Raw genomic sequence first — 25792 nt, 5'->3', positions numbered from 1 at the left:
CAGTTCCAATTCTCCTCATGGAAACAAACTGGTCAAGGGCCCCAGTTTTGGAGCTGCTCGCCAGCAGCCACCTGAGGGCTCACATGCACCTCAAACTTCCTGTGGGTTATAAGCAGAACAGGAGGGATGATCAGTGCTTAGAACTTTCCAGATTGGGTGCCCATCAGATGCCTTGGACTGCAGCTTCCCCAAGCCCCAGCCAAGGAGAGGAAGAGCGGGGTGGACAGACCAATCTTCTGGCCCAACTTCATCTAATTTCCCTATTATTGGGGCTCAAACATGCCTCAAACCTTGACCTCCTAACCTTAGATGCACAGGGGGAGAGGTGGGCAGGAAGCCTGAAGCCAGCAAAGAGTGAGGCTAAAAAAACAACAACCTCTGGACGTGCTGAGATGCTGAAACAAGGGCTCTAGTGTTGGGTCGCAACCCTGAGACCAGGTGTGGTTAGGGCGCTGCCTGGAAGGTTCAAAGTCATCACAGGTTCTAGTCTTGGTGTACAAAGCCCCATACAGGATACCTGAAAGACCGTCTTACCCCTTATATACCCCATCGATCACTGCACTCTGCAGGCGAGGGGCTCCTGCAGATACCATCTTATATCAGGAGGTCCGTTCCGCACAACATAGGAAATGGACCTTTAGTGTATTTGGAATTCCCTCCCCTTAAATATTAGACAGGCTCTGTTATCATTTTGGTGCCTATTTAAGACCTTTCTCTTTCAACAAGCCTTTTAAGTTGAGACCTATCCCAGTCTGCATCTGTGTTGGAATGGCTTTTTAGATGTTTTAAAACCTTTTTTTTAAAGATGTTTTTCAAGATGTTTTGTTTTAATATGTTTTCAAAGATGTTTTGTTTTAATATATTTTAAAGTCTGTTTTTAAGATGTTTTAGAGTGTTTTTAGTGTTTTTGTTTGCCGCTCTGGACTCCCACTGTGAGGAAGGGTGGGATATAAATAAAATAAAATAAATAATAAACAAGTATCTTTCCACATGAGCAGAATTCCCATACGCTTGGGGCTGGGGAGGCGGTAAAAAACAGCTTCTCAGTCCAAAAGTGTAGCTCCTAAGCAGATTTTAGCCCCAGCACCTCTCTCTCTCTCTCTCTCTCTCTCTCTCTTTAAAGAAATCAAGCACTGTCTCAGGCAGGACAGAGTTTGGGGACCGTGGGTAACCTGCTGGACACAGGAGCAGCATTCAAAATTGCCAAGGAGGAGATGTAACCCAATCATTCAGCCTGGCCATTGGAGCAGGAAGGAGTACAATATGCACTGACATTCCCCCCTCTGTCCCCTTGTCCTTGTTTTTCCAGAGATAGATAGGGCACATACCTCCTCAAACTCATCTGTCTTGTAGAGGTTAGGCACCTCCCCGGAGCTGAGGATGTTGTTAATGTCCTCTAGGAAGCATTCATCAGCGATCTGTGTGTCCACAAAGAGGAAGGTAGTGGGCTTCTGGTCTACCCCCGTCTGGCGGTAGAGCCTCTTGATGTCTGTGGGAAAGGAGAGCCAGTGAAAGGAGATGGGCAATGTAGCCTCCCAGGGCTGGGTTTGCGGCCTGGATTCTTGAGGCTGGAGGGGAACAGGAGTGTATTCTCACCTTCCCGGAACTCTTGTTTACGATACTGCCTAGAGACCTCGATCTGGAAGGTGTAGTACTCGCAGATGGAGGAGGCCAAGCGCGCAAGGCTCTGGCGCCCGCTACCCCCAATGCCCACGAGCAGCATATTCCCTCGTGGCTGACTGATCACTCGGACAATACGGGTTACTGCAGGAAAACAGGGCACCAGGCTGTCACAATGCAAGGAAACCAGCAGGAGGTAGCTATCCTGGACCAGAGGTAAGCTTGCTCCATGTCACCTTCCAGGCCAAGCCCGGAGTCCCACCCAGATGGGAGCTAGTTCCCCCCTCCTCACACTCTGTTTCCATCCAGGTTTGTGGGGGTCTCTTGGAAATGGCAGATAGGGGCAACCCCACATCAGAGCAACAGCCTCAGCCTGGACCCTCTTACTCACTGTGCTCAATAGCATCTCGGAAGAGCACCAGCTTCATTGGCACTACCCCTGGCATCCGGTTGTAGTCACTCAAGACACGCTGCATCTCAGCCTTCAGGACAGCCATGTCCATCAGGTCCTCATAGACGTTGCGCATGAAGTCTCCTGGAGAGAAAGGGGGACAAACCCTGTAAGCCCACAAGACAGTTCTTGTGAGTTAGGCCCAACTTCCAGTCTCCCAGTGCTCTCACTGTTAAACCTCTCTCTCTCTCTCTCTCTCACACACACACACACACACACACACTCTCTCTCTCTCTCTCTCTTACGTATATATTAGAAATGCAACATTGGGTCCATTAATCAGTTAGATTAATCTATTAAAACATTTTGATCAACCGAACATGTGTCCCTGATCAATCAAGAAACAGGTTTTAAATTTTTTTAAGTACTTCGAAAAACTGTAACTAGGAAGTGCCATCTTAGGAGAGGCATTCCTTTCAATGTGCGTGAGACAGATAAGTTAGGATAAGGTCTTGAGTGCCATTTGTTGGAAAAGTGAGATACAAATGTAATCATTTAATAATCGATAAACAAACAATAAACAAACAAATGAAGCGTGTGTTTTTCTTCTATGCAAATCAATGGAGGTTTAATTGATTAATCAACTCAAACTCGTGAAGTTAATCAACTTTAATCAAGAGACAGATTTCAGAGAGACAGAGCCACCTGATCTCACAGCCCCAAAGAGAATGTGGAGAACCTTTAACAGGCAACTCTTCCCAGTAATGGCTCTCAAACCACCACCACCACCACCACCCTTGCCTCCCCCTCCTTCAATGCAAGAGAGCAGTTGGTACATACCAAAGATGGGTGAGCGCTTGTTGGGGCAAAGGTTGTGGAAGGTCAGGTCAAAGAATGTCCCCAACTTATCACTCAAGAGGACAACAAATGTTTCCATGTCTAGAGCGTCCACCAGACGATCAGAGAAAACCCTGAAGGAGAGGAGAAGGAAGGAATTGACATGCTCTGGGCCCACAGTCCCCCACACTCCAAAGGACTCTGTGTGGGTCCAGCCCCATGGGAAGCACTCAAATTCCTTGAACTCCAGAAGTGGATCTTGGAAGTAGCAGGATGTTTTCTATAGACAGTCCATGGAAACATGGCCAAACAACTCCAGCTGTTCCTCTGACCTTCAGCCTCTCCTCCCACCCCACAACTATCCCTGGGTGTCTCCTACACTGCTGAAGCCATGATATTAGCTCACATGGTGCCCAGGAGGAGAGCCCCAATAGCCCCAATAGCAGCAGGTGGACGGGGAAAGCGAGGGGGCGAGTCTTATATTGTTCTATCTACACATTAAATGAAGTGCCCTGGGGAAGGGGAGGGGAGGAAGCTTTAGGTGAGCTCCTGGCCCAGCAGCTGACCCCCACCACTACCACCACCATAGTGGTGCGAGGCTACGGATTGTGTAACAGCAGAAAGAGGCAAGTGGGATTGCTCTACCTGAAGCACTCATGAATCCACAGGCGTGTTAGGCTGGCTTTGGTGTCATGGAAATCCTTGTGGGCTCGCAACATACCCTGGAACACCTGAGCAAGGGGAGCGACAGAACCAGAATAGACCCAACTAAGCATCTCCTCAACCAATCCCAAAGATGGACTCCTTGACAGATGCTCCAAATAAAGCCATGCCACAACCTCCCTCCCTCCTTGGGGCAGCTTCTCTCTCGCTGAAAGCAAAGGACATAATTGCACCTGCCTCTTGTCCCAAGGAAGATTCATCATCATTCAGACCGCTGAATGTAAGAGGAGGGAAACGTTTTTCTGAATCTGAAGCCACTTTTCTAGTTATCTGCCTTGCTCAGTGAGAAATGGAGAGTGTGGAGCTTTTTAAAGGAACTGAACCGACATCTTCATCCCATGTTGCTAACCTGGTAGGCAGACACCATCCCCAGGCCCTCACCAGAGGCCAGGCCATAGCCAGCAGGCTTTATGCAAGAGAGGCTCCTCTGAGCCAGCCCTGGACTGTTTGTCAGAATGTTCACCCTTAACACACACATGCACACACACACACACACACACACCCTGCCAACTAGGCAACTGCAGTTGCCGCTGTGGAAAAAACTGTGGGGCTGTAGCAGCCGAAGCAGCCCGGCTCACACGCAACCTGCTGGCATTTAATGTGCGTGAGGAGCGCTTCAGGGCTGCGGCTGAGGACAAACGTTCAGCGGCATTTGATGTCTTCAAACTCTCTCCAAAGTTGCCGTGCCCATTTGATGTGAGCTCTGCAGTGCTGGCGGGAAGGAGATGTGCTCGCCTGGAATCCTAATACTCCCAGCCCCTGGGCATGCGCGGAGGAGCACAAAAAAGGCATCAGGCCTCCTCTGCTGGCTGTCAGGCTGAATATGGCCACAGTTCAGCAAGCAAAAAGCTTCCAAATTTGGGGACTGGAATATTACGCACAGCGGGCACATTCCACATGCCACGCACTTGACCGGTATGCCCTTTAGAGCAGCCTTCCCCAGCCGGATGCTCTCAGATGCTTTGGACTACCATCCATCCCAGCCAGCACAGCGTGATGGGAGTTGTAGTCCAAAACATTTGGAGGGCACCAGCTTGGGGAAGGCTACTTTAGACTTTCATGGAATACTGAGATATTCCACCTGCTTAGAAGCCTCCCATGTGTTTCTGAGGCTTCAGCAGGCACAACCCCACAACATTTCCAAAAGATGGAGGAACAGAAAGGAAAAGGTGTGGAGGGAGGGAAGAAACAAAAAAGGAGTCTGAAAAAGTATTAGGCAAAAAGAGAAATGAAGATGCCAGGAAGACACTGAGGGAGAAGAGGAGGGAGCGGGAGAGAGGAAAAAGGAGCTTCTCTAAGCTGCGGTGAGCTAACAAGGACTTGCTTCCTTTTGCCTGAGGCAGAATGAGCCCAGAACTTGTGGGTGATCTGCCCCCCTCCTTGTACTCAGAGCGGCATCAATCAAACAACACCTGCCTCCTATTCCAGCTTCAGAGGGAAAGAGCCACCACGGGGCTATTGCGACTCCCGGCCACGGAGCCTTATCCACTCCACCCACTTCCCCACATTCTATCCCACAGGCCCTTCCTAGGCTGGAGGGCAGAGTCCCAGAAGGAGGCAAGTCCTTGGCCTTGTTGCTTGGGACACAGAGCAGGCCTTCTACCTTGGAAATGTCACGCAGGTTGAAGAGGTAGTGGATCTTGGCCGGAGTGGGCAAAAACCTCTGCACAACGCTGTTGTAAAGCTCCACTGTTGCCTCCGTGATGATGTTTCCAATGGGCTTCACCCCCTCCTCAAAATTCTGCAGCTTCTGGTTTATCATGGTGCCAAAGATGCGTCGGATTTGTGAGTCCTGTAAGTGTGGGGAAAGGTGCAGGGGCATGCAATGGGGCAGCACTCACCAGGCTAGCACCTGTGTTGGCCTAAGGCAGAGGTAAAGCAATCGTGGCCATCTGCCCCCGTGGGATGGTGGCCTGCCAGCTGGGCTCTCCAGGCTTTCCCCAAGGGTTGTGTGCCATCTACTGTATGTGACGAGCACCAGGGCAAAGCCCCACAGCTCAGTAGGAAGGCACAGAACCACAAACCCCTGCCACCAGCACCCACCCACAAGGCTGAGCCCACAAGGTGGGAGGCACGAGGCCTCCTCTTCCAACTCGGTTCAGGGGTGAGAAAGCAGCTGGAGTCCAGAGAGGGAGAGTCCCTCTGGTGGTGCCAGAGAAGAACTAGGCGACAGCTGCTCATGTCCACCCCCATGCTACCAACCCAGAGCGGTCATCTCCCCAATTCTTCAGAAGCTACCCTCTCACCCTCCTTATTGGTGCTGCTATGGAGTTCACTAGGCTGGCCCTGTCAGTATCTGTGAGGCCCATCTGTGAAATGGGAATAAGGGCAGCCCACCTGACAGAGTTGTTTGAAAGAGGGAAAAAATAACAATTGGAAGGAAGGAAGAGAAATTGCTTGCTCAAAATGCTACGGAGGACAATCAGTAGCTACAGCTGCCATGCCGTCCTGCCCTTCAACTTATTTCTCTCTAAATGTAAGGTAGGGCAAGGCAGCCGCCCTGAGGGTTTTGTAGGCCAATCTGGCCGGTCATGGCCACCAGAGAGCCGACTCCCACAGGGCTCACTTGCTTGCATGGGGGAACTGCCCACTGGATTGTGCCCCGTGTGATTTAGCAGGAGGAGGCGCCATTTTGGATTTGTTTTGGCCCAGCACTGCTGCCTCACCAGCACCATCAGCCTCCACACCCGGCTCTCCCTGCCGCCGAGCCTCCTCAGTCGCATTGGTTTTGATGCCAGGCCTTGTCGTTGCTTGGCCTTACACAGAAAAGGCCACTCATAACTCAGTTCTGCAGAGGCGGAAGGGGAGCTGGCGCTGTCCCCCTTGACCTCAGAGAGGCTCTAGAAGGCAAAAGGCCAGCTAGACGAGCCCCGCGGGCTGCCTGCGTTGGGAACAGTGGGCCCGCCTCACCCTCTGCCCAGGGAGAGAGTAGGTAGGGCCAGGTGGTGTCTCTGGACGCAACTGCCTGATTAACCCCTGGCCTTGGAGCCACCCCAGCCAGCCAGCCGGCTGGCACTCTGAATGCCGAGGCAGCCCTTACTGTGGGGAAGGTCATGTTGATGAGGTTGAAGCGGCTCTGAAGTCGGCTGGAGATCACTGTTCGCCCTCCTCCGGGGGGCCCCATGGCTGCCATCAGGAACATGTCCTGAGGGGAAGGCAAACAGGCATGGATCAAAACCAAAAGAAAATAAAAGACTCCTCCTTCACCCCCACCCCACCTGCCTCTTTCCCCCTTTTCCAGGAAAATGTGTGAGTAGCGCGATGACTAAATGGTCTAGAGGGACCCTGCGGAGGGGGAGGGGGAGGCAGGCAGCATACAAATAGGGGGCCTGCGTGGAAGTGGAGGCTGTAATAGCTGCTGCGGCACGCGCCACACTTGAGCTGGGAGACTCGACTCGGCACACACACCCCGCTCCTCCTCATTCACACCCCCTCCCCACCGCCCCCACCCCTACTCCTGAAATTACACAGCCTCCTGGAAAAAGACAACACACATTCCATGCACAAACATCTGTGGTTGTCGGCTGAACAACTGAGGGCCCAATCAAACAATATGTTAAAATGAGCAATTGCATTTAACGCGTCTAGGGTGTTCTCTTTAAAAAAAAAAAAAAAAGCTTGGCAGGGGAAGAATCAGGACTGGGGTCTGTGGGGTACGGGGTTAACCCTTGCCTCCTTGTGCCAAAATCATGACCACCCCCAGAGAAAGAGGCTAATTCCCCAGTGCTGCTCACCAAGGCCCCCCTCCCCCAAGAGCTTTTATTTCAAAGAAGAAAACCAGAGACTATTTAACATATCTTCTAGTTCGGCCCTGAGCAACAATAAGGCAGACAGCCCAGCCCAGAGGCCCAAGGCAGGACTGTCCCTGAGGAAGGGGCAGAGCTTAATAGCTAGGATGAGTGATGCACCATCTCCCTGCCCACTTGTGGCCTCACCTTGATGTACTTGATGGACTGCTTGGCTCGGTCATACCAGAAGCCATAGTCAAGCCACAGGCGCAGCAGCTCCAGAGGGGGCTGGGAGCCAAACGTGTCCTTGGCAGGCATGTTGAGGTCATCCATGAAGGTGATCATGCTCTTCCCACCCAGAGGTACATAAACACCCTTGGTGCGCTTCTCCACCCGGCTTTCAATTATGCTCTGGACGTTGTTTGAAGTTGTCTGCAAGGGGTGGTGAAGTGGAAGGGGTGTGTGAGGCCTAGGCAACCTGGCTGGCCTTTCCTTTAGCTGACACGAGGGAAGGCAGGCCCTGAGGCTGGCCTGCGCCAGGAATGATGCATCTGAGGAGGTATCCCATCTCCCCCCAGGGCCCCAGGGGATGCCAGAGAGTGTGAAGCGGAAACTAAGGCAGGGGCATCCCTTCTTTCGCCTGTTACCTGAGCAGACATGTTGATGACCAAGACGGCCCACTTGGTGCTGTCCAGGGTCTGCAGCACGCCCTGTGCAATGGAGGTCTTGCCTGTCCCCACCAGGCCAACAAGGAGCACCGGGTTCTGGTTGGAGATGAGGGCGTCGACGAGATAATTGTAACGCATGGTGTCCACAGTGGGGACAATGATCTTATAGAAGGGGGCACTGGGAAGAGAATGGGGGAGACCCTGGCTAAGCTCAAGGGACCAGGCAGCAGCTCTTGTCATGTTTTGGACCCACCAAACCCTGGATCTATCCCCCCTTTCTCCTGCAAACACAGGACTTTAGAGCCCCAGGGGCCGTTCCAGCTCTTTCAGATGGGGCCGTCACAGCTCCACAAAGGACATTGGTCTAAACGCATGAAGACATCCGACACAAGACACAATTCGTGCAGCTGTCATCTCCGCCAGAGTCTGACAGTTTGGAAGGAAGCCACCGTTAACGAAGGCTTCTCCCTCCGCCCAGCTTATGATGCAGGCAGCCGACAGCCCGTGGCAGCTCTGGGACCACGTTCCAGTAATTTCAGGCCACTGATCGGATTAGGGAGTGAGGGGCGGGAAATGGATCTGAGCCATTGGCTTGAGCAATAAGATCAGCCGTGCAACTCAGTGGCACTGTGGAGTGAGGCTGTTTGGTGCCAGGAAGGAAATGGATACAGGTTACAGAGAAGCCAAGCAGGGAGTGGGGAGGGCAGCTATAGGAAGGAGATAGTCACTGAGATGTCACCAACATCCTGTAATGGCTGCAGGAGGAGGAAGCACAACCTGAGCCCTTCATTTGCAGGTCTGGAAGGCCTGCAGGAAGGAGTTCTTCTCTCTCTCACACACACACACAGGGAGTACAACCCCAGCCTCCGTGAGCACCTCCACCTGCTTCTCCTGTTGACCAACCAGATGCCCCAAAGGGAGGCCAACAAGCCTTGAAGGCAACAGCCCCTCCCCACAACTAACAACCATTAACAGACTCCTCCTCCTCCTGCATCATGATTTTTTCCTAATTGCCTTTTGAAGCCACCTAAGCCAGAGTCTCATCATCTCTTCCTGCGGTAGCAAAGTCCATAAATGAATCTGCTACCATCCTCCTGCCTTTGAGCCTTGGGCAACGTGCAAGATGGGTTCACTCACTTGGGCGGGTATCTCCACATCTTAGGCAGTTTATCTTCAAAGGAAGCCCACTGCTTCCGCTTGGGGTCAACATAATACTCATAGACCGTGTCCTGGGAGGGAAGGAGAGTTAACTGGTCAGGTGGTGTGTTTTCACCAATCCCTGCTGCTAAGCCAAGGGCCTAAGCCAATGGGACTGGCCCCAACCTGGCCCTGGACGGTGGATCTTTCTGGGTAGTAAAAGAGCTTAGAATTTGGGCTGGCTCTAGGCTGGGGGCACTGGCAATCCATTGTGCAATGGCTGGGTGAGGGATGACGAGGAATGCCTCCAGGTGGCCTGAGGAAGCAGCAGTTCCCCAGGGAGAGAGTGGAAGCCAAAGAGAGGAGGGAGGGGTAGGAAGCATTGTGGAATCTCAGGGCACTCTCTCGTTCCATGAACACTCTTGTGTTCCTTCCCAGAGAGAAGGCCCTGTTCTCTTGCCCACCTCCCTTTAAATCTCTGATTACATGTCCTCTTTTCTCTTTTGCTATAGCCTACTTTGTTCTGTCACATGCAACAACTGCAGTACTTATCCCAGCCGGATTGGGCCCCCTGAGTAGAAATTGTGTCCAAGTGACCTTGTTAGGAAAGGAGCCCTCCATCTCTCGAAGGAAGCTGTCAATTTTCTTCCGGCCCTCCTCATCCACCGCTGCACATAGGGACCAGATCATGCTGAAGATGAAGTACATCTCCACCACCGTTGTGTAGTTCTCACTGTCTACAGGGTTTAGCTGGAGAAAAAGAGCGAGAAGAGTCAGGTTCAGAGCCACTTTTCTTAGACCGACTGCCCCAAGCCCACTGAAGCCTTCCAAGGCATGGAAATGCTGCTGCATGGGCCCTGAACATCAGGTGGCACAAGAGGAGTTTGAGACTGGTAGAGCACTGGCTGTCCAAATATGAAAGGTCTGTGGCAAGAAACTCAGAGAATGAGGAGGCATGCTTATCACTGCAGGACAATTTACTCAAAATGCTTAAGACCTCCTGTTGCAGCGTTATAATCTGACGTTCAGAGAAGTGTTCAGTAACAAGAGAATGTTCTTGATTGACCTACCTAGAATGTCAGGTATCAAATATTGGGGAGCATAAAACAGGAGTTTTCTTACAATAAACAATACACTGTTCTGAGTGAGGAGGGATTCAAAGAGCTTCAGGAGGCAAGGACAGGTTACCACTCGACTCTTCTGCTAAGAGCCGTCCAACCTCCAGACTGAACGGGAAGGAGCCAAAACCATCCCTCAGAATCTGAAACCACTTTCCAGTTACCCCCATTGTCTTTGTAGACTCTCTCCTGGATCTGAGCAAAAGCTCTAGCATTATCTCACAGTATCTGCTCTGTCTCAGCCAGATCCTCACAACCTCCACACAATAGGGATGACAGATCAAACCCTGAGATAGCAAGCCTGCCTTGACCAGCAGCCTCCAGGGTTTCTTGACAACTTCCAGCAATTATGGAAACCAAGACCTTCTGGGCTAGAATGATGTCTGCCTATTGCTTCTTGTCTTGCCTCAGGACTCTGGGAATCAGCTTGATGGGCAGGAACACATACAAGAGACCCTGAGGCCACTCTGTCTCTAGGGAATCAACACCTTTCTGTTTCTGGATACTGTATCCTTGACATGAATCTCTGGACCTTCTTGTTCAACTTGTCACCAAACAGATCCATTATCAGGCTCTTGAACCATTTTATGTGCAATCAGCTCAATTATCTTTTGCATCCTCTGGTGTTTCAGATGTTGTGTTGTAAGAAACTCTTCCCTAAGTTCACTACAAATCCAAAGGGCTGTAGGCAATCCAGCATGGCCTGCATGGCACTCAAAGAACAAAGTCCTGCATATGGAGTGAATGAGGATGTTGTCCAAATACAAGTGTAGGACGATTTTCTGCATATATGAGCTCCCAGTGTAAACAACACCTTGATGAATATCCTGGGAAGCACCATTAGCCTGAAGGATAGAGTCCAGAATTAGAAATAGTTGTGACTATAAGAGAAATGCAGAAATCTTCTGTCCACCTGGTGAATGGAAATGTGTGGGTAACCCTCTGAAAGGTCTATTGAAGCCAGATAGTCTCTTCGCTCAGTGACTGACACTATAGATTTCAGAGTCTCTGTTCTGAAAAACATCTTCCTAGAGAATCGGTTTAGCCATTTGAAACCCAGGACAAGCCTGTAACCACCACCACCACCTTTTGTGGGGGAGGGTACTAAAAAAAGTAGAGTGCAGAACAGACTCTGTCATGTTTATTTTAATAAACCAGTTTAGCCATTTCAGATCCAGGATACGCCTGATGTCCTCATTTGTTTTTGGTACTAGAAAAAGAATCTAATAAACCCTGGACCCTCAACAGTCCCACAGGACAGACTGTATCACATCTATTTCCTCCAGGTAATGGGTCACCTGAAGCATGAAAAGGTACTTCTCTCCTTGGCTGTGCTTGAGGAAGCCTGAATCTGTCTCCCTGCATGTGGCAAACTCCAGGTCATAACCCCTCTTGACTGCTCCCTGACCCAAGCAACCACTGTGATCTTCTGCCACTGTACTGCAAAAGGAAGCAATCACCAATGTGAATGGGAACATTGAATGGTCTGGCTTCAGGTGTTGAATTAGGTGTTGCATTGTGGCTTGCTATCCTTAGATGCTGAAGATGTGGGAGCATTGCTCCTGGATGACTGCTTAGCAAGGGCTTCGTTACATTGCCACTTGGGTTTGAAGCTAGACCTCTCCCTGGGGTGACAGGATGGCTTTAAAAACCAAAAGGACTGGTGTGGTTTGTGTTATTTCTCCTCCTCCTTGATGGCTGGGAGGACTTTTTTATTGCCTGTCTCCACAAGAACTAAGTCAAAGGACTCCCCAAAACTTGGTTCCCTTAAATGCAGTTCTAGCCAAGGTAGATTCTGGGGCTACTTCCCAATGCTGAAGCCAGACATTGCACCTGAGGTGAATAGAATCCAAGGATGGATGTATTAGAAGAGCTGCTGCCAAGGAAATCTTGTGCAAGTTATCCTTCAGTGTTTTAGCCATTTTAGCATCTGCAACTACCAATTTGTCCAGCCATATGTAGATAGCCCTGAAAAACACATAATTTATCACAGAGCCCAACAGGAAGGCTACAGAGGCTTTGATGTTCCCCTTTAAAATGACTTTCAGATGTTTGTTGTAAGCATCTTTAGGACTGCCACAGCTGCAGAGGAAAGTGCTACCATGAGGCCATCTCCTTTCAGCACTTTGAGCTGATCCATGACAGCCTCTGGAGGAGTGTAATGTTTATTAATTAAGCAAGGAGTCAACTTGGGCCTGGCCAGGGCTGCCCATTCTGCAGATAAAACCCTGTCAATCCATTTGGGAAAGGAACTGTGGAAGGCTTGCCTAGTCCCTGAAGAAAAACTGCTGTCAGGCCCCAAGGCAGTAAATCTGTTAATTCCTTAGGTTCTGCATCTGTGGTCAACAAGTGAGGTTTTAACAGCCTTACCCAGAAGTCTGGGGGAGACTCTGTATTAAAAGAAAGTCTATGTGCTGTTCAGGCTGCTCCACTTACCCCCATGTCTCAGCCTCAGCTAGCTCTCCTTCTTCCCTTTGGGAAGACTGACTCATGAGACCTGGAAGGAGTCGTTGAGTGAGAAGAGTGAAGGCTTCTTCTGTGCTTCACACCCAAGTCTGCCCGGGAAGGAGCGACCTGACCAGTGCTCCCTTTGTTAGTTACAGGCTCTGTAACACAACTGCCTAGTCTTTTTTTTTTTCCAGACTTTGGATGAATCATGTCACAGTGGTCAGATTTTGGAAGTGCCGCACTGCAACTCCCCAAGGGGAGGGAAAAGGGCCACAGCAACAATCACCTCTCAACTACACCAAGACACCCACAAGCCCCAACTATGGTATGTGAGATGGGGTAGAGAGCAGAGAAGAAAATGATAAAGATTTTTAGAAACTGAATGGTTCTAAGCACCACATGTTGTGCTCTTAAGAGCTCAACACAGACTCTTGCTGCTCCCATATGAGGAAGAGCTGGTCTGGGGATGGGCAGCAACATCCCAGCAGAGGAGTCTTGTTGTTAGATGGCATTGTCTCCCGCCATGAGGGGGACAATCCTGAAGCTCTTTAAATGCCCTCGTTACTCAATCCAAGGAACAGGAACATCCTACCTTGAGAACAATAGATTTCAGAAGAGCAAACTGTTACCCTCCAGATGTTTTAGACTACAATTCCCAGCAGACCTAGCAAGCACTGATGGGCACCAAATTGGGGAAGGCTGCCTCAGAATACTGGACAGGACAATACAAGTAGAAAGGGGTCTTCTGGGTTACTCTGTTCCTAACGTTGTGCAGCAGCAAAACAGGGTTCTCCTTGATGTAAGTTTTAACATTCCCAAAATGCTGGGTAGCCTGAGGAGAACTAAGACTGATGTCCCCCAAGATTCCCAGGGCAGTTCATTGACCCTGGCTTGCCACCTACCCCTTCTTCCGAAGAGGCTAAGGATGAGAACAGCTTGCAGAGAGCCACAATCCCACTGTATTCAGGGATAGGGACCAGCTCCTGACAGTTCTCCTTCTTGAAGGTCAGTATCTTATTGGTGAATTTGTCAAACATCCGCTGCAGGGTTTCTGCTTCAGTCTGAGAAGAGAGCAATGCAAAAGAAATCTCATTTACTGCCTCTAAACAGAGCCAGGTCCTTTCACATCATCTCTTCACTTTAAAAAATCCCCACCTACCCAACACCACTGGCTACTTGATCTGCTCCTTCTGAAGACCCCTCTCCTACCATCTCCTGTCGCATCCCATCCCTTCCCTAGCAGTCAGCATCCTTTCCGCTAGTGCTGCATTTGGCCTTTCTGTCCAAAGGACAGTGTCTGGGATGGCTGGAGCACTGGGGAATGAAATGAGCACGGCCCATCAGGGGGAGGAAGAGAGAGAGACCTGACTGAGGAGATGATCGAGAGGTCCTGGCATAGACACATTTTTACAGTTCACTGCTCCTCTCCTCAAATACCTTTGGGCGCTTCTCAATCCAAGAAAGGACGTAGGGCTTCCACCCCAAGTCACCGTAGTCTGTGTAAACCATCCCACACCGGGAGACGGTGGCAGGCGAGGCGACCGCAAGATTCTCCACCTCAAACAACAGTGAAACCTGAAGCAAGGGAAAGTAATGCAAACCACCCATCAGCTGTGGCCAGGGGCCTGCTGGAGTGGCAGCCTGGGGTGAGGGCTGGGGTGGCACCTCTTTGGTTACCTGCTCGGGCATGGCAATCCTCTCGCCATTGATCAGGGTCAACACTTTGTTGTCATCCATGACAGAGTTCATGCTCTCAATCCACAGCGTGTCTACAGGGCCATCAAAGAGGATCCACTTCTCATCAGGTTTCTCATCTAGGCAAAGAGGAGTGGTCCCTTAGAGCTTGGAGACCAAAATACAGAATCTTGCCTCATTGACTGCTGCAGGACAAGTATCAGGACTGTGGATGATCTGCCTCCTCCCTCCTTTGTATAACTTGAATGGGAGCCATAATATTTAATTAAGAAGACTGAGAAAGGCTTGACTCTCTCCCTGGGTTTTGGAGAGCCACTGCCAGTCAGAGTAGACAGTACTGACTAGGTGCACTAATCAATGGTCTGACTCATCTCCTCAAAACCAACTTAAAGACATGCAGGAAGAGTTTTTAGCAGGCTCTTTGCTCACCTTTTTCATGCTTCTAGATCAATGAGAGCTAGAAACATGCCTTTTTAGAAATGAAAGCTGTGATTTTCAGGGAACGGCATCCTACAAGCCAGATTTAGTGCTTCAGGGGAACAGAGCTATGGCTGGGTGATAAATAAGGGGTGATTTATTGTCTGGGTGGGGCACACAGGAACGAGGACTGACTAGCTCAGCCATGGACTGGGCCTGCCAGAGAGAAAGTTGCTGGGATTCCAGCCCCAATGCTGCGTCCCAACCACAAGCTCAGCACCTGCCTCAATCACAACGGCTGCCTTGAAGAACCCACCCAGAGTCCCTTGGATTCTGACAGAAAGCAATTTCAAAAAAAAGCAGAGAATTTCTTCCAAGAGCTTGTTTGAAGAGGTTGATTGGCTTAGACAGACAGAGATGCCAGCTTGCTCAGAAAGGAAGAGTGATTGGCAGCCAAGGCTGGCACCAGGCACGGCCAAGACGGGCCTCCCAGAGGGCAAATACCTGTGCAGGCCTCACGCATGATGGAAGCCAGAATGCCATTGCCCCATTCGCTAGTGGCAAGGTCATACCTCCCAAACAACTCCCCGAGGCTCAAGGCTTTGGGGTTGAGGGGAAATACCTGCAAAGGGAGGGGGGTCAGATTGGGACAGGAGTCTGGGTTAGAAGGTTGAGAGGTAACATCCAAGGTAGGAAGCCAGGCAGGCTGGGCAAGCAAACAACAGGGCAGAAATCCCAGCTGAAAAACAGGCTAGGGAGCCGTGGCCACCTGGCGAGAGCGAATGCTCAGCCTTGCAAGGTGGCTCTTCCAATGGCCAGCTCCCACCACTTTGTACACGGCCAGCTGCTTCTCTCACACACCCCGGACTACACTAAAAGCACAATGAACAGGGGTGGTCAGAATCAATCATCACAAGTGCAAATCAGCCCCCCGCCAACCTCAATATGGAAGATTTGTGGGGGCAAGAGAAACTGAGGCTGGCATAGAAATGAGTCAAACCACCCCCATGACCCCAAAAAACAGCATACTGCAGGCAAAAGAAAAGGTAGCCAGCCATTGGCAACTCTGCAGCCCCAGCACCACAAACTGAACCCAGAAACCACAAACTGGACTCCTGCTGGGAGGAATGGCGGGATATAAATCAAATAATAAATTAAATAAATAAATAAAAAACCACCCAATTTACTTCACAGGGTAATCAGCTCCTGCTCTGCCACAATATGCAAAGAAGGGGGTGCTGAAACCCATTTAAAAAAATGTAAATGTACTGCCTTCAAGTCGATTCCGACTTATGGCGACCCTATGAATAGGGGTTTCATGAGGCTGAGAGGCAGTGACTGGCCCAAGGTCACCCAGTGAGCTTCATGGCTATGTGGGGATTCAAACCCTGGTCTCCCGGGTTGTAGTCCAACACCTTAACCACTACACCACACTGGCTCTGAAACTGATTAAGAAACCCTAAAACAAGATGTGTCTTTCTGAAGCAGCAACCTACGCCAAGACTGAATCCTGTTCCCTGCCTTTGGACCCTCCATCTCCCCCCACACACACACACACAGACACACACACAAACAACTGGCCCTCCAGCACAGGGCAAGACCAGAAGGGCTACGCCGAAAGGAAAAGCTGGCAGGCCACCTTAACCCACCCCAAATCAACATGAATGCCACCAGGCTCCCATCCTCAATTATCATAGAAATTGGGGTCAGAGGAAGGCCTTCCCCCACTCCTTCTCCCACCGTTTCCTAGAAACAGCAAAACCATCGCCCCGCTGGCATCCAACAACGCAAGGGCCCGCAGGGGGCCTACTGAGGACGCTCCGAGATAATCACCAGTGCCCCCTCGGAGTGAGGCTATTAGGCAAAGCGGCATGAGCCAGGGCTGAGGAGCAGCTCTATCCCACGCTTGCCCTGCATCCCCATGCACGTGGGGCTCAGCAGCCCAGCCCTCGAGGGCACGTCCCCACAGAGAAGGCCACTCCCTCGCAGTCCCTGGTGCCAGCCGGCCGTGCCCAGCAGCTCCATGGCCTCTGCCGTCTCCCTTGCAGAGTGGAGAGGAAGGGTGTTTAAGAGGCAGGCAGGCAAGTGGGCGGGGGGGGGGAAGAGACAGGCTGCTAGCGGGGCTGGAAAGGAGGAGGCAAGAGTTGGGGCAGTGCGGAGCCAGGCCTTTCCTTTCCCCTTAAGGCCCAGGTACCGCCCCATTAGCAGCCTAAGGCTCCAGTGCGGCTGGGTGGGCCACCCCTTTGTTCACCTGTGCCCCCTTTGTCAAGAGACTCACCCTAAGCATTAGAGGGCCATGCTCTGACAGGCTTGGTGCAGTTTCCCTCTGACTCACCTGGGGCTCAGCCTTGGTGGCAGCAAGCAATTCACAAGCAGGGCAGGAGGGACCTCCCCATTATACTCACATGCACACGGTGGCTCCAGCCACTTCTGCCTGTCATGGAGGCAGCAGCCTCTGCTATGGAACTGTCTGCCACAAGATGGGGTGGCCAATGGGGAGAAGACAAATTCATGAAGGCTGGGGGTATCAACAGCCATGATAACAAAATGGAACCTCCAGGTCCAGAGGCAGTATACCTCTTAATATCGGACAAACAAGAGGGGAGGGCTGTTGCCTTTCTGCTCTGCCCCGCAGGCTTTCCGAAGCCATCTGGCTGGCCCTTGTTCAAAACAAGATGCTAGACTAGGGGGAAAGTTTGGTTTAACCCAGCAGTGCTCTGCTTATGTTCCCTGTGGGTATCACTGTCCACCCCTCTTCTCCTTTGCCTACTCGTTCATACCTTTGGGCATCCTGGACCCAGCCCGGCCTGCAGAGCAGCAGGGCTGCGTTGTGCCCGGAGAAGGAGAAGGGCCTTTGGGTCCGAGATTCCTGGCGACATCTCCAGGCAGTCAGGCAGTATAGGCCAGGGGCAGCCAACGTGGTGTCCTCCAAATGTCCCATCTACATCTCCCATGCTACATCTCCCATCATCCTGGCCACTGGGCCATGCTGGCCAGGGGTGATAGGAGTTGCAGGTCAATCACATCTGGAGGGCACCACATCAGATACCCTTGGGACGAACAACACTGGCCTAGATGGCCCCAGCAGCCAAGACATGGGATGAGGCAGTTCCCTATGACCCTGGGCAGTGCACCATGCTCCCCTGAATAATCACAGCCCCTCCCCACAGAGGGAAGGCAGGAGCGGGAGGGCGGGCTGGGGTACCTGCACAGGCCATTCGCATGACGCTGGACAGAATGCCGTCCGTCCACTCATTGGTGTTGAGGTCGTACTCTCCATACAGCTCGCCCAGGGAAACTGCCTTCGGGTTCAAGGGGTACTCCTGGAAGCAGGCATGCCCAGCAAGGAGAGAGGGAGAAGGGGGGAGAAGAGACAGGGTCGGGGAGAATAAGCTGCAGTCAGGAGGAAGCAAGGTGCCCTTTTTCTGGCTAAGACCTGGCCAGGCCTCTGCATTCCATTTATCTAGGGTCAACGGCCATCCAATGGGGCAGAAAAAACCAGGAGTCGGGAGAGTGAGGTAATTTGTCCCCCTTTCTTTGATATCAAGGGCGGTCACCCAGACTTAACCAAGGAAAGAGCGGAGGAGAGAACCCAACCAACGGAGGCCGCAGCAGGAAGAGAGAAAATGGGAGTGGGGAGAAGCGCTGTGATAGGATGGACCCCTGAGGACGAGTCAGCAGAGGTAAGGAGGGAGGCCGGCTGGCTGGCTCCCAGCTCTGCCCAGTGTCAGCTCTGCCCGGCCCTGGGAAGACGCAGCGGTGACCAACTGACCCGGACCATGTTGGCTGAAGGGTCTCCGCTCTTATGCAGGCTACAGAGGGTGGCTTGCAGGGCACGCCAGGTGACCGTCTTGGCACTGCCCGTGTTGCCCACAATCATGGAGGAGTGGCGGGAGTTCTTGGTCTCGTACAGCTGGATCACCTTGGTGATGGTGAAACGGGTCACCTGCAGACCCATTTCTCTCAGCTCCCCCTCAAGCACTTCCTTGAACTGTGGGAGAAAGAAAGAAAGAAAGAAAGAAAGAAGGAAGGGAGGGAGGGAGGGAGGGAGGGAGGGAGGGAGGGAGGGAGGGAGGGAGGGAGGAAGGGAGGGAGGGAGGGAGGGAGGGAGGGAGGGAGGGAGGAAGGAAGGGAGGGAGGGAGGGAGGGAGGGAGGAAGGGAGGGAGGGAGGGAGGGAGGGAGGGAGGGAGGAAGGAAGGGAGGGAGGGAGGGAGGGAGGGAGGAAGGAAGGGAGGGAGGGAGGGAGGGAGGGAGGAAGGGAGGGAGGGAGGGAGGAAGGGAGGGAGGAAGGGAGGGAGGGAGGGAGGGAGGGAGGGAGGGAGGGAGGAAGGGAGGGAGGGAGGGAGGGAGGGAGGGAGGGAGGGAGGGAGGGAGGGAGGGAGGGAGGGAGGGAGGGAGGGAGGGAGGGAGGGAGGGAGGGAGGGAGGGAGGAAGGGAGGGAGGGAGGGAGGGAGGGAGGGAGGGAGGGAGGGAGGGAGGGAGGGAGGGAGGGAGGGAGGGAGGGAGGGAGGGAGGGAGGGAGGGAGGGAGGAAGGGAGGGAGGGAGGGAGGAAGGGAGGGAGGGAGGGAGGAAGGGAGGGAGGGAGGGAGGGAGGGAGGGAGGGAGGAAGGGAGGGAGGAAGGGAGGGAGGGAGGGAGGGAGGGAGGGAGGAAGGAAGGAAGGAAGGAAGGAAGAAAGAAAGAAAGAAAGAAGGAAGGAAGGGAGGGAGGGAGGGAGGGAGGGAGGAAGGGAGGGAGGGAGGGAGGGAGGGAGGGAGGGAGGGAGAAAGAAAGAAAGAAAGAAAGAAAGAAAGAAAGAAAGAAAGAAAGAAAGAAAGAAAGAAAGAAGGAAGGAAGGGAGGGAGGGAGGGAGGGAGGGAGGGAGGGAGGGAGGGAGGAAGGGAGGAAGGGAGGAAGGAAGGGAGGAAGGGAGGAAGGGAGGAAGGGAGGGAGGGAGGGAGGGAGGGAGGGAGGAAGGAAGGGAGGGAGGGAGGGAGGGAGGGAGGGAGGGAGGAAGGAAGGAAGGAAGGAAGGAAGGAAGGAAGGAAGGAAGGAAGGAAGGAAGGAAGGAAGGAAACATGAGATTGGAAAGCTACATGGGCAGCACCTTGTTTTTCGTTTCACATCTCCCAGGATGGAAGTCCCCACCTTACCCAGCACCACCACCGGGCATTATGGGCTGGCAGGTTCTAGATTAAGTCCCCACATTAGCGGCTGGCCATCTGCCAGGGAGAGGCTTTCCCTGGAGTGCAGCATCTCAGCACTCAGTGGTACTGCTGTCCCATTTCCTAGGAAGAAGCAGCAAAGCCCAGGGGCATGTGCAGGGAGTGGCTGGCTAACCTTTCCGTAGTCAATGACGGGGCACTCAATGCCCGGAAAAAGGTCTTGAATGATGGCATTGAAGAGGGGCACATCGTTGGATGTCAGCTTGGCTATGTTCATGTCCTTCATAGCCATGAGGAGGACCTGCATGTGCAGAGCGGAAGAGCTGGCTGAAGGGGATGTGGCAGGAGGAGGAGGAGGAGGAAAAGGGTCCCAGACCCTCCATGACAGGAACCATCAGAGACTGCAGAGAGGACTCCATGGGGGCAAAGGAGCTGCCACATGATTGACAGAGTCTCCAAAAGTGGACATGTACAGCAAAAGATGCCTCCCAGGCCACTAATGAGATCATTTCTCCTCCCACGCCTGTACACGCACCACCACTGTGAAGCCACGGGCAGCTTCCTCATCCTTCCAGCGCTGGGGACTGGAAGGAACAGCTGGAGCTCTTGGTCATCACTAGCCAAGAATCTTCCGTGCTGGCCACACCTTTTTGGCACATCTGCCAAAAAAGGCAAGGGCCACCTCACCTCCTCGTCTGAAAGGTCTGGCCGCACCCTGCGCTTCTTCCCGGCATAGCGGAGCAGAGAGGTGAGGGCCCGGAGGCCGAAGTCATAGTGGTCCTGCTTCGACAGCTGCTGCACAGCCAGTGAGTAGAGGGTATAGACCTTCTTAGCCAGGATCTGGGGAGGAAGCCGTTTGGGGAGCATCATTCTGACAGCTCTGTCACCACCGACTGTTCTGCTTCTGCAAGCCCCAGTAGCCTGACAGTACCTTGCAGTTGTTGAAGCCTTCTCCAAAGAGGATGATTTCGGCTATGAGTGTGGAGTCCGGCACAACCATCGAGATGGGACGGAACATGGATTTGAGGTTGTCAGGAAGCTCTGTACGTCCAGCGTAACCTGACACATGGCACGACAGAAGCACTTTAGTGCTGGCAAATGTGCAAGGGTGGAGATGCCCTCCTTGGCCAGGTCAGCCAAGCCTCCACTCAACCTCACCCCTGCCCACTATAGGATGGCCTCCACTGTGATCCTCCTGAGTTCCCACCTGGGTTCATAGTGATGAAGATGCCACAAGACCACACCAGATTGATCTCATGGCCTTCAAAGGTGAAGCGCGTCATGTTGGCGGCTAAAGCCGAGAGGATGGAGAGGATCTGCTGGGCCACCACAGACAGGACCTCAATGTTGATGCGGTTGAACTCATCAAAGCAGCCCCAGGCACCGGTCTGCAGGGGCAAAGCAACAGACATGAGGCAAGGAGAGCCAAGGCCGGGTGGGAAGCCCGAGGGGTGGAGAGCATCAGGAGACAAGCCTCCCAGGCCCAGCGTCTGACTCCCCCTTCCCCACTCCAAGTCCCCTCCTCACCTGTGCTAGGCCAGAGTACATGCGCCCCATTGACTTATAGTCCAGGCCTTCGGAGCAGTTCACCACAATGACGTACATGCCCAATGCCTTGCCCAGGTCCTTCACCGTCTCTGTCTTGCCAGTGCCTGCGGGGCCTTTGGGGGACCCTCCCCGGTGGAGGTGGAGGGCTGTGGTCAGAGTCATGTAGCACCTGTGAAGGAGTGACGGAAGGAATCCAAACATCACACGCTCTCCCCACAGAGGAGGACTCAGGGCGCCTGCTGTAGGATTCTCACTTCCCCATTGTCCCCCCCACCCTCCTGGCCTTCCTCTGCTCGATTCTTCTTCATCCCGCCCCAAACATTCGCTGCCTCATCTCCTTTCCAGGCTCCCTCTTGTTCTCTCAGCCGATTCCTCCACTTCCAGCCTAGGCAGACCCAAACCGCAGCCTTCGGGAGGCGGCTGCAGCCACTCAGCCCTTCACCACATGCCAGCTTCCATGGATAGAAAGCTCCAGACATTTCCTGGTCACAGACTGCCATCCCTCATGTGCCCGCCTGCCACAGGGTACCTGTCAGTGAGTGGGGTGATGACCAGCCGCCCAGAGTTTCCCAGATACTCATAGCCATAGGCAAACTGGGTGTTGGTCTGCCGGATGACACAGTCGTCCAAGTCCTGAAAAAAAGAGTTCTCATAGAAGGGAAGGTGGAGAAGGGTCAGCCCAAAGCCACAGGGATGATGCGCTGCTTCTTGCTGCAGTGACATGGATGCGACATGTTTTTTCCAGCACCTGTATAGCTACAGAGGGAGTTAGAAGCTCTCCTGGGACGGCCTAAGTCAGCCTTCCCCATCCTAGTGCCCTCCAGATGTTTTGGAGTGCAACTCCCATCAACGTCATATTGCCATGCTGGCTGGGGCAGATGAAAGCTGTAGTCCAAAACACATCTGAAGGGCACCAGGATGGGGAAGGCTGGCCTAAGCCCAGGCTGGGACATATGCAGACGTCCCAAGAGTGGGACGTCCCAAGAGGGTTCTGCTCTACTCTGCTGGCTGGGCCTGACTTTGTTACACACACACACACACACACACACACCAGAGGAAAGAAAGTGTTACGGTGCCAGTATCCCCTATTCTATATTTGAATAAGAACGCCATCAGGAAGCAGGTCACCTACAGATGGCACTGCGAACTACAGCATGACGACAGACTTCTGAGGGTTGGTGGGCCAGCAGATGAAGGAGAGAGAGGCAGCGGGTGGGTGGCTTTGGTGAGGGGCAAAAGGAGGTGTGGCGAGGGGGGTTGGTGGGGGAAGGGATTCATGAGTGAAGCAAGCAGGGGTGCAGCCCCTAGTGTGTGTGTGTGTGTGTGTGTCTGACAGAAAGAGAGAGAGCGGGGGGAGAGGGATAGACAGAATTGGGATTCCCAGCATCTTTACCTCCTGTAACACCCACCCTCTGTTTCCACTGCCAGCCTGGGCAGCTCAGCGTTGTGCTTCAAGGATATCCAGCCTGCCTGAGAATTGTCAACTGACCTTCCAGGACCAATCACGCTCCGTCTGGCCCCATAAAGCCCTAGGCTCACAGTTTCTCCTCCACCCAAGTAACTTCTTCCTGCCCAAGTGGCTGCTCTCTGTACCCAACCACTGTTGCCTGACTTTGACTGATGGCACGCCTGCTTCCGTCACTCCAGATCCCCCTCCGCTCCCTTGGCTTCTTGAGCTCTGCCACCAGCTCCTGTAGTTCTTGTTTGCTTGTAGTGGACTTGACTCCGGCCATGTTTTGGACCTTGGGCTAAACCTGGCCTGGCTTCACAAGGTCAAGCACAAAAGCAAAGGAGGTTGCCTGGGGCTATAATAGGAGCCAGTGTCAGAGCACGGCAGCCTCCCCCTTCCACCTCCTGGATGCTATCCCATTGAGCTGTGGAGGTCTGAAAGCACAAAGGGCGTGGAGTGGGGGTGGCCGGCACCTGCCAGAAACAGGCCAAAGGTTTGCTTCTTCAGGGGGCTCTTTGGGCTCCCAACAAATCAAGCAGTCCAGCTACTGCCAGCCAAACCTCATCAAGGGCTTGCTGGGCTAAAAAAGAGGCAACACACACACACATGTTTCAGCCCAGGCTCCTACCGTCCCCAGCAGTAAAGACTCCTGCAGTTTCATACCATGAACAGCAGAGGGAAATGAAACTCAAGGATGGATGGACAGCTGACAAAGAAGAGAATGACCCATTTTTGTCCAGCAGAGGGCAGCAGCAGAAGCCTGTTCACTGATGCACACTGAATCTCTCTCTCCCCTCCCCACACCCCCTTGCTCGCTCATGCCCAGTCACGCCCAGCCGCCCAACCACACACGTGCCCGCCTCCCATCCGCTCACCTTCTCCCAGTAGAGGCGAAGCTGGCTCAGCCACTCAAAGGACGTCACGTCAATCAAGCCACTCTTGTAGAGCCTCTCAATGACATCCCGGGCATGGACTTCCACAGTCACCAGCGCCACAATCTTCAGGCGCATTATTTTTGTCAGATTGCCTCGGATGGCCTCCGAGTACTTGTTTAGCATGGACACCTGCCCAGAAAAAAAGGCCCGTTTGTGACGGATGGGTCTATCCATGGCCGTTTAGCCATGGCAGCAAAACAGAGCTTCCAGGTCCGGAAGCAGTATACCTCAAAATGCTAGTTACTGGGCAGGAGGAGGGGGGACAATGGAGGAGGGCTGTGGTCTTTGTGCCCTTCTTGTTGGCTTTCCAGAGGCATCTGGCTGGCTATGTTGAACCAGATGGATCCTTGGTCTGATCCAGCTGGGCTCAGCTTATGTTATATATAAGGAGGGACCCCAGGAAAATCAGGGAAAGCCCATGCTCCAGACACCAGATCTTTGCAGCATCTGCTCCAAAAAGATGCACCACTTTTGTTAAACATAAGAAGAGCACTGTTGTTGGATCAGGCCAACAGGGGCCCCTCTAGTCCAGCATCCTGTTCTCACAGTGGCCAACCAAATGCCCCAAAGGGAAGCCCGCAAGCAGGACCTCAGCGCAACAACAGCATTCCCCTGTAGTTTTCAGCAACTGCCCCCAAGAGCAGAGGGAGGACATAGCCATTGGGACTAGTAGTGACTGATAGCCTTAGGGCTCTCCATGAACTTGTCTAATCCTCTTTCAAAACAATCCAGGTTGGTGGCCATCACTGCCTCTCAGAGAATGTTCAAGTTCTCTGGATGCAGCAGGGATGAGCACATTCTGGGCCCAAAGCCTGGGAGGAGCCTAAAGGCTCTGAGGGAAGGAGTGGGGAAACCCTGTAGCCCTCCAAACGCTGCTGGGACTCCACCTGCTGTCAGCCCTAGCCGGCATGGCCAATGGCTCAGGAGGGACTGATGGCTGCTGTGGCCCAACACCCACCCTGTCTTAGAGAGCCAAAGACCCAAGGGCATGTGGCCCTCAGGCCACAGCTCCCTAAACTCACATCCCCAGAGAGGTGCAAATCTCGGCAGCCTCCCCACTTGCACGTAACAGAAAAGCCTGGTCTGAGGGGAGGCAGGTGCAAATGGGTGCTCCTCTCCAGGCACCTCTACCTACATGCGAGCACAGGCAGATGTCAGGGAGCCCAGGAAGGAGACAGACTTGCCAGCATCTGGAGGCACCAGGTGCCCCCTGTTCTCACCTGCTTCTTCTTCATGGCCTTGAGATATTTCTTGTCCCCTCGTTCCTTGCAGGTAGACAAACACTTGCTCACATCTGTCGTCCACTGGATCTGGCTGGCTGTGATCACCATCTGCAAGAGGAAGACTCTGGGTAAGCATGGGGGGGGGAGGCTGCCAATGGTGATTGTGGGGAGCCACTTCCAAGCAAACCCATCACCCTAGATTTCTCAGCAGCAGAATTTTTCACTGGGGACTCAAGGACAGCTGCTTTTACCTCTGGGTCCCTTCACAAACTGGAATCGCTGCTTCACCCATAAATGTGCATTAAAAGGGGCAGGAAAAAAATGCCCAGCTTGTGAGTACAACTTAAAAGGATGGGACGGGAGAAGGTTTTTGGGGATAACTAATCTGCACTAAGTAGTACTGATGACTTCTAATGGCAGATAAGGAGCCTAGGGCTCCTACCTCCTGCCCCCTCTCCATGAGACATGCTGAAGACACCCACTTGCGTGGCTAAGAGCAGGACACAGGAGCCTGGAGGCTACTCTCCACCTAAAATCTCACTGCATCTTTCTTCCTGGCATTCATGTGCATGGCTAAAAGGCAGCACACCCGACTGACACATACTGGGGCCTTCGCTGATCCAGTCTGATGTAGCTTTGGTGCCTGCTAAGTCTTCACAGCATCCGTCCCCTCCCTCCCTCCCTCCCTCCCTCCCTGACTTTGGCCTTG

At 52.9% G+C, this 25792-nt stretch overlaps 1 protein-coding gene across 5 annotated transcripts in view; it reads right to left on the bottom strand.

Annotated features, from left to right (window-relative positions):
* DNAH2 (dynein axonemal heavy chain 2) overlaps nucleotides 1–25792 on the bottom strand; it is a 131281-nt gene that overhangs the window by 33662 nt on the left and 71827 nt on the right. For all 5 annotated transcript variants that reach the window (XM_061588226.1, XM_061588228.1, XM_061588225.1 and 2 more), the window contains exons 34-57: nucleotides 25081–25191; nucleotides 23801–23989; nucleotides 22005–22108; nucleotides 21455–21644; nucleotides 21135–21315; nucleotides 20859–20986; nucleotides 20615–20767; nucleotides 20103–20228; nucleotides 18555–18773; nucleotides 17988–18105; nucleotides 14348–14484; nucleotides 14108–14245; nucleotides 13573–13731; nucleotides 9702–9854; nucleotides 9105–9196; nucleotides 7947–8145; nucleotides 7507–7731; nucleotides 6612–6716; nucleotides 5175–5363; nucleotides 3494–3579; nucleotides 2852–2982; nucleotides 2012–2155; nucleotides 1597–1764; nucleotides 1329–1489 (exon numbers count right to left, since the gene is read on the bottom strand). In XM_061588226.1, coding sequence (XP_061444210.1) covers nucleotides 1329–1489; nucleotides 1597–1764; nucleotides 2012–2155; nucleotides 2852–2982; nucleotides 3494–3579; nucleotides 5175–5363; nucleotides 6612–6716; nucleotides 7507–7731; nucleotides 7947–8145; nucleotides 9105–9196; nucleotides 9702–9854; nucleotides 13573–13731; nucleotides 14108–14245; nucleotides 14348–14484; nucleotides 17988–18105; nucleotides 18555–18773; nucleotides 20103–20228; nucleotides 20615–20767; nucleotides 20859–20986; nucleotides 21135–21315; nucleotides 21455–21644; nucleotides 22005–22108; nucleotides 23801–23989; nucleotides 25081–25191 — 3606 coding nt within the window. The remainder of the gene's footprint in view (nucleotides 1–1328; nucleotides 1490–1596; nucleotides 1765–2011; nucleotides 2156–2851; nucleotides 2983–3493; nucleotides 3580–5174; nucleotides 5364–6611; nucleotides 6717–7506; nucleotides 7732–7946; nucleotides 8146–9104; nucleotides 9197–9701; nucleotides 9855–13572; nucleotides 13732–14107; nucleotides 14246–14347; nucleotides 14485–17987; nucleotides 18106–18554; nucleotides 18774–20102; nucleotides 20229–20614; nucleotides 20768–20858; nucleotides 20987–21134; nucleotides 21316–21454; nucleotides 21645–22004; nucleotides 22109–23800; nucleotides 23990–25080; nucleotides 25192–25792) is intronic.

The sequence above is a fragment of the Rhineura floridana genome, chromosome 11 (assembly GCF_030035675.1).
Source record: "Rhineura floridana isolate rRhiFlo1 chromosome 11, rRhiFlo1.hap2, whole genome shotgun sequence".
Taxonomy (NCBI): domain Eukaryota; kingdom Metazoa; phylum Chordata; class Lepidosauria; order Squamata; family Rhineuridae; genus Rhineura; species Rhineura floridana.
The sequence above is the reverse complement of the archived record's forward strand: the minus strand, read 5'-3'. Positions and strand labels throughout refer to the sequence as shown.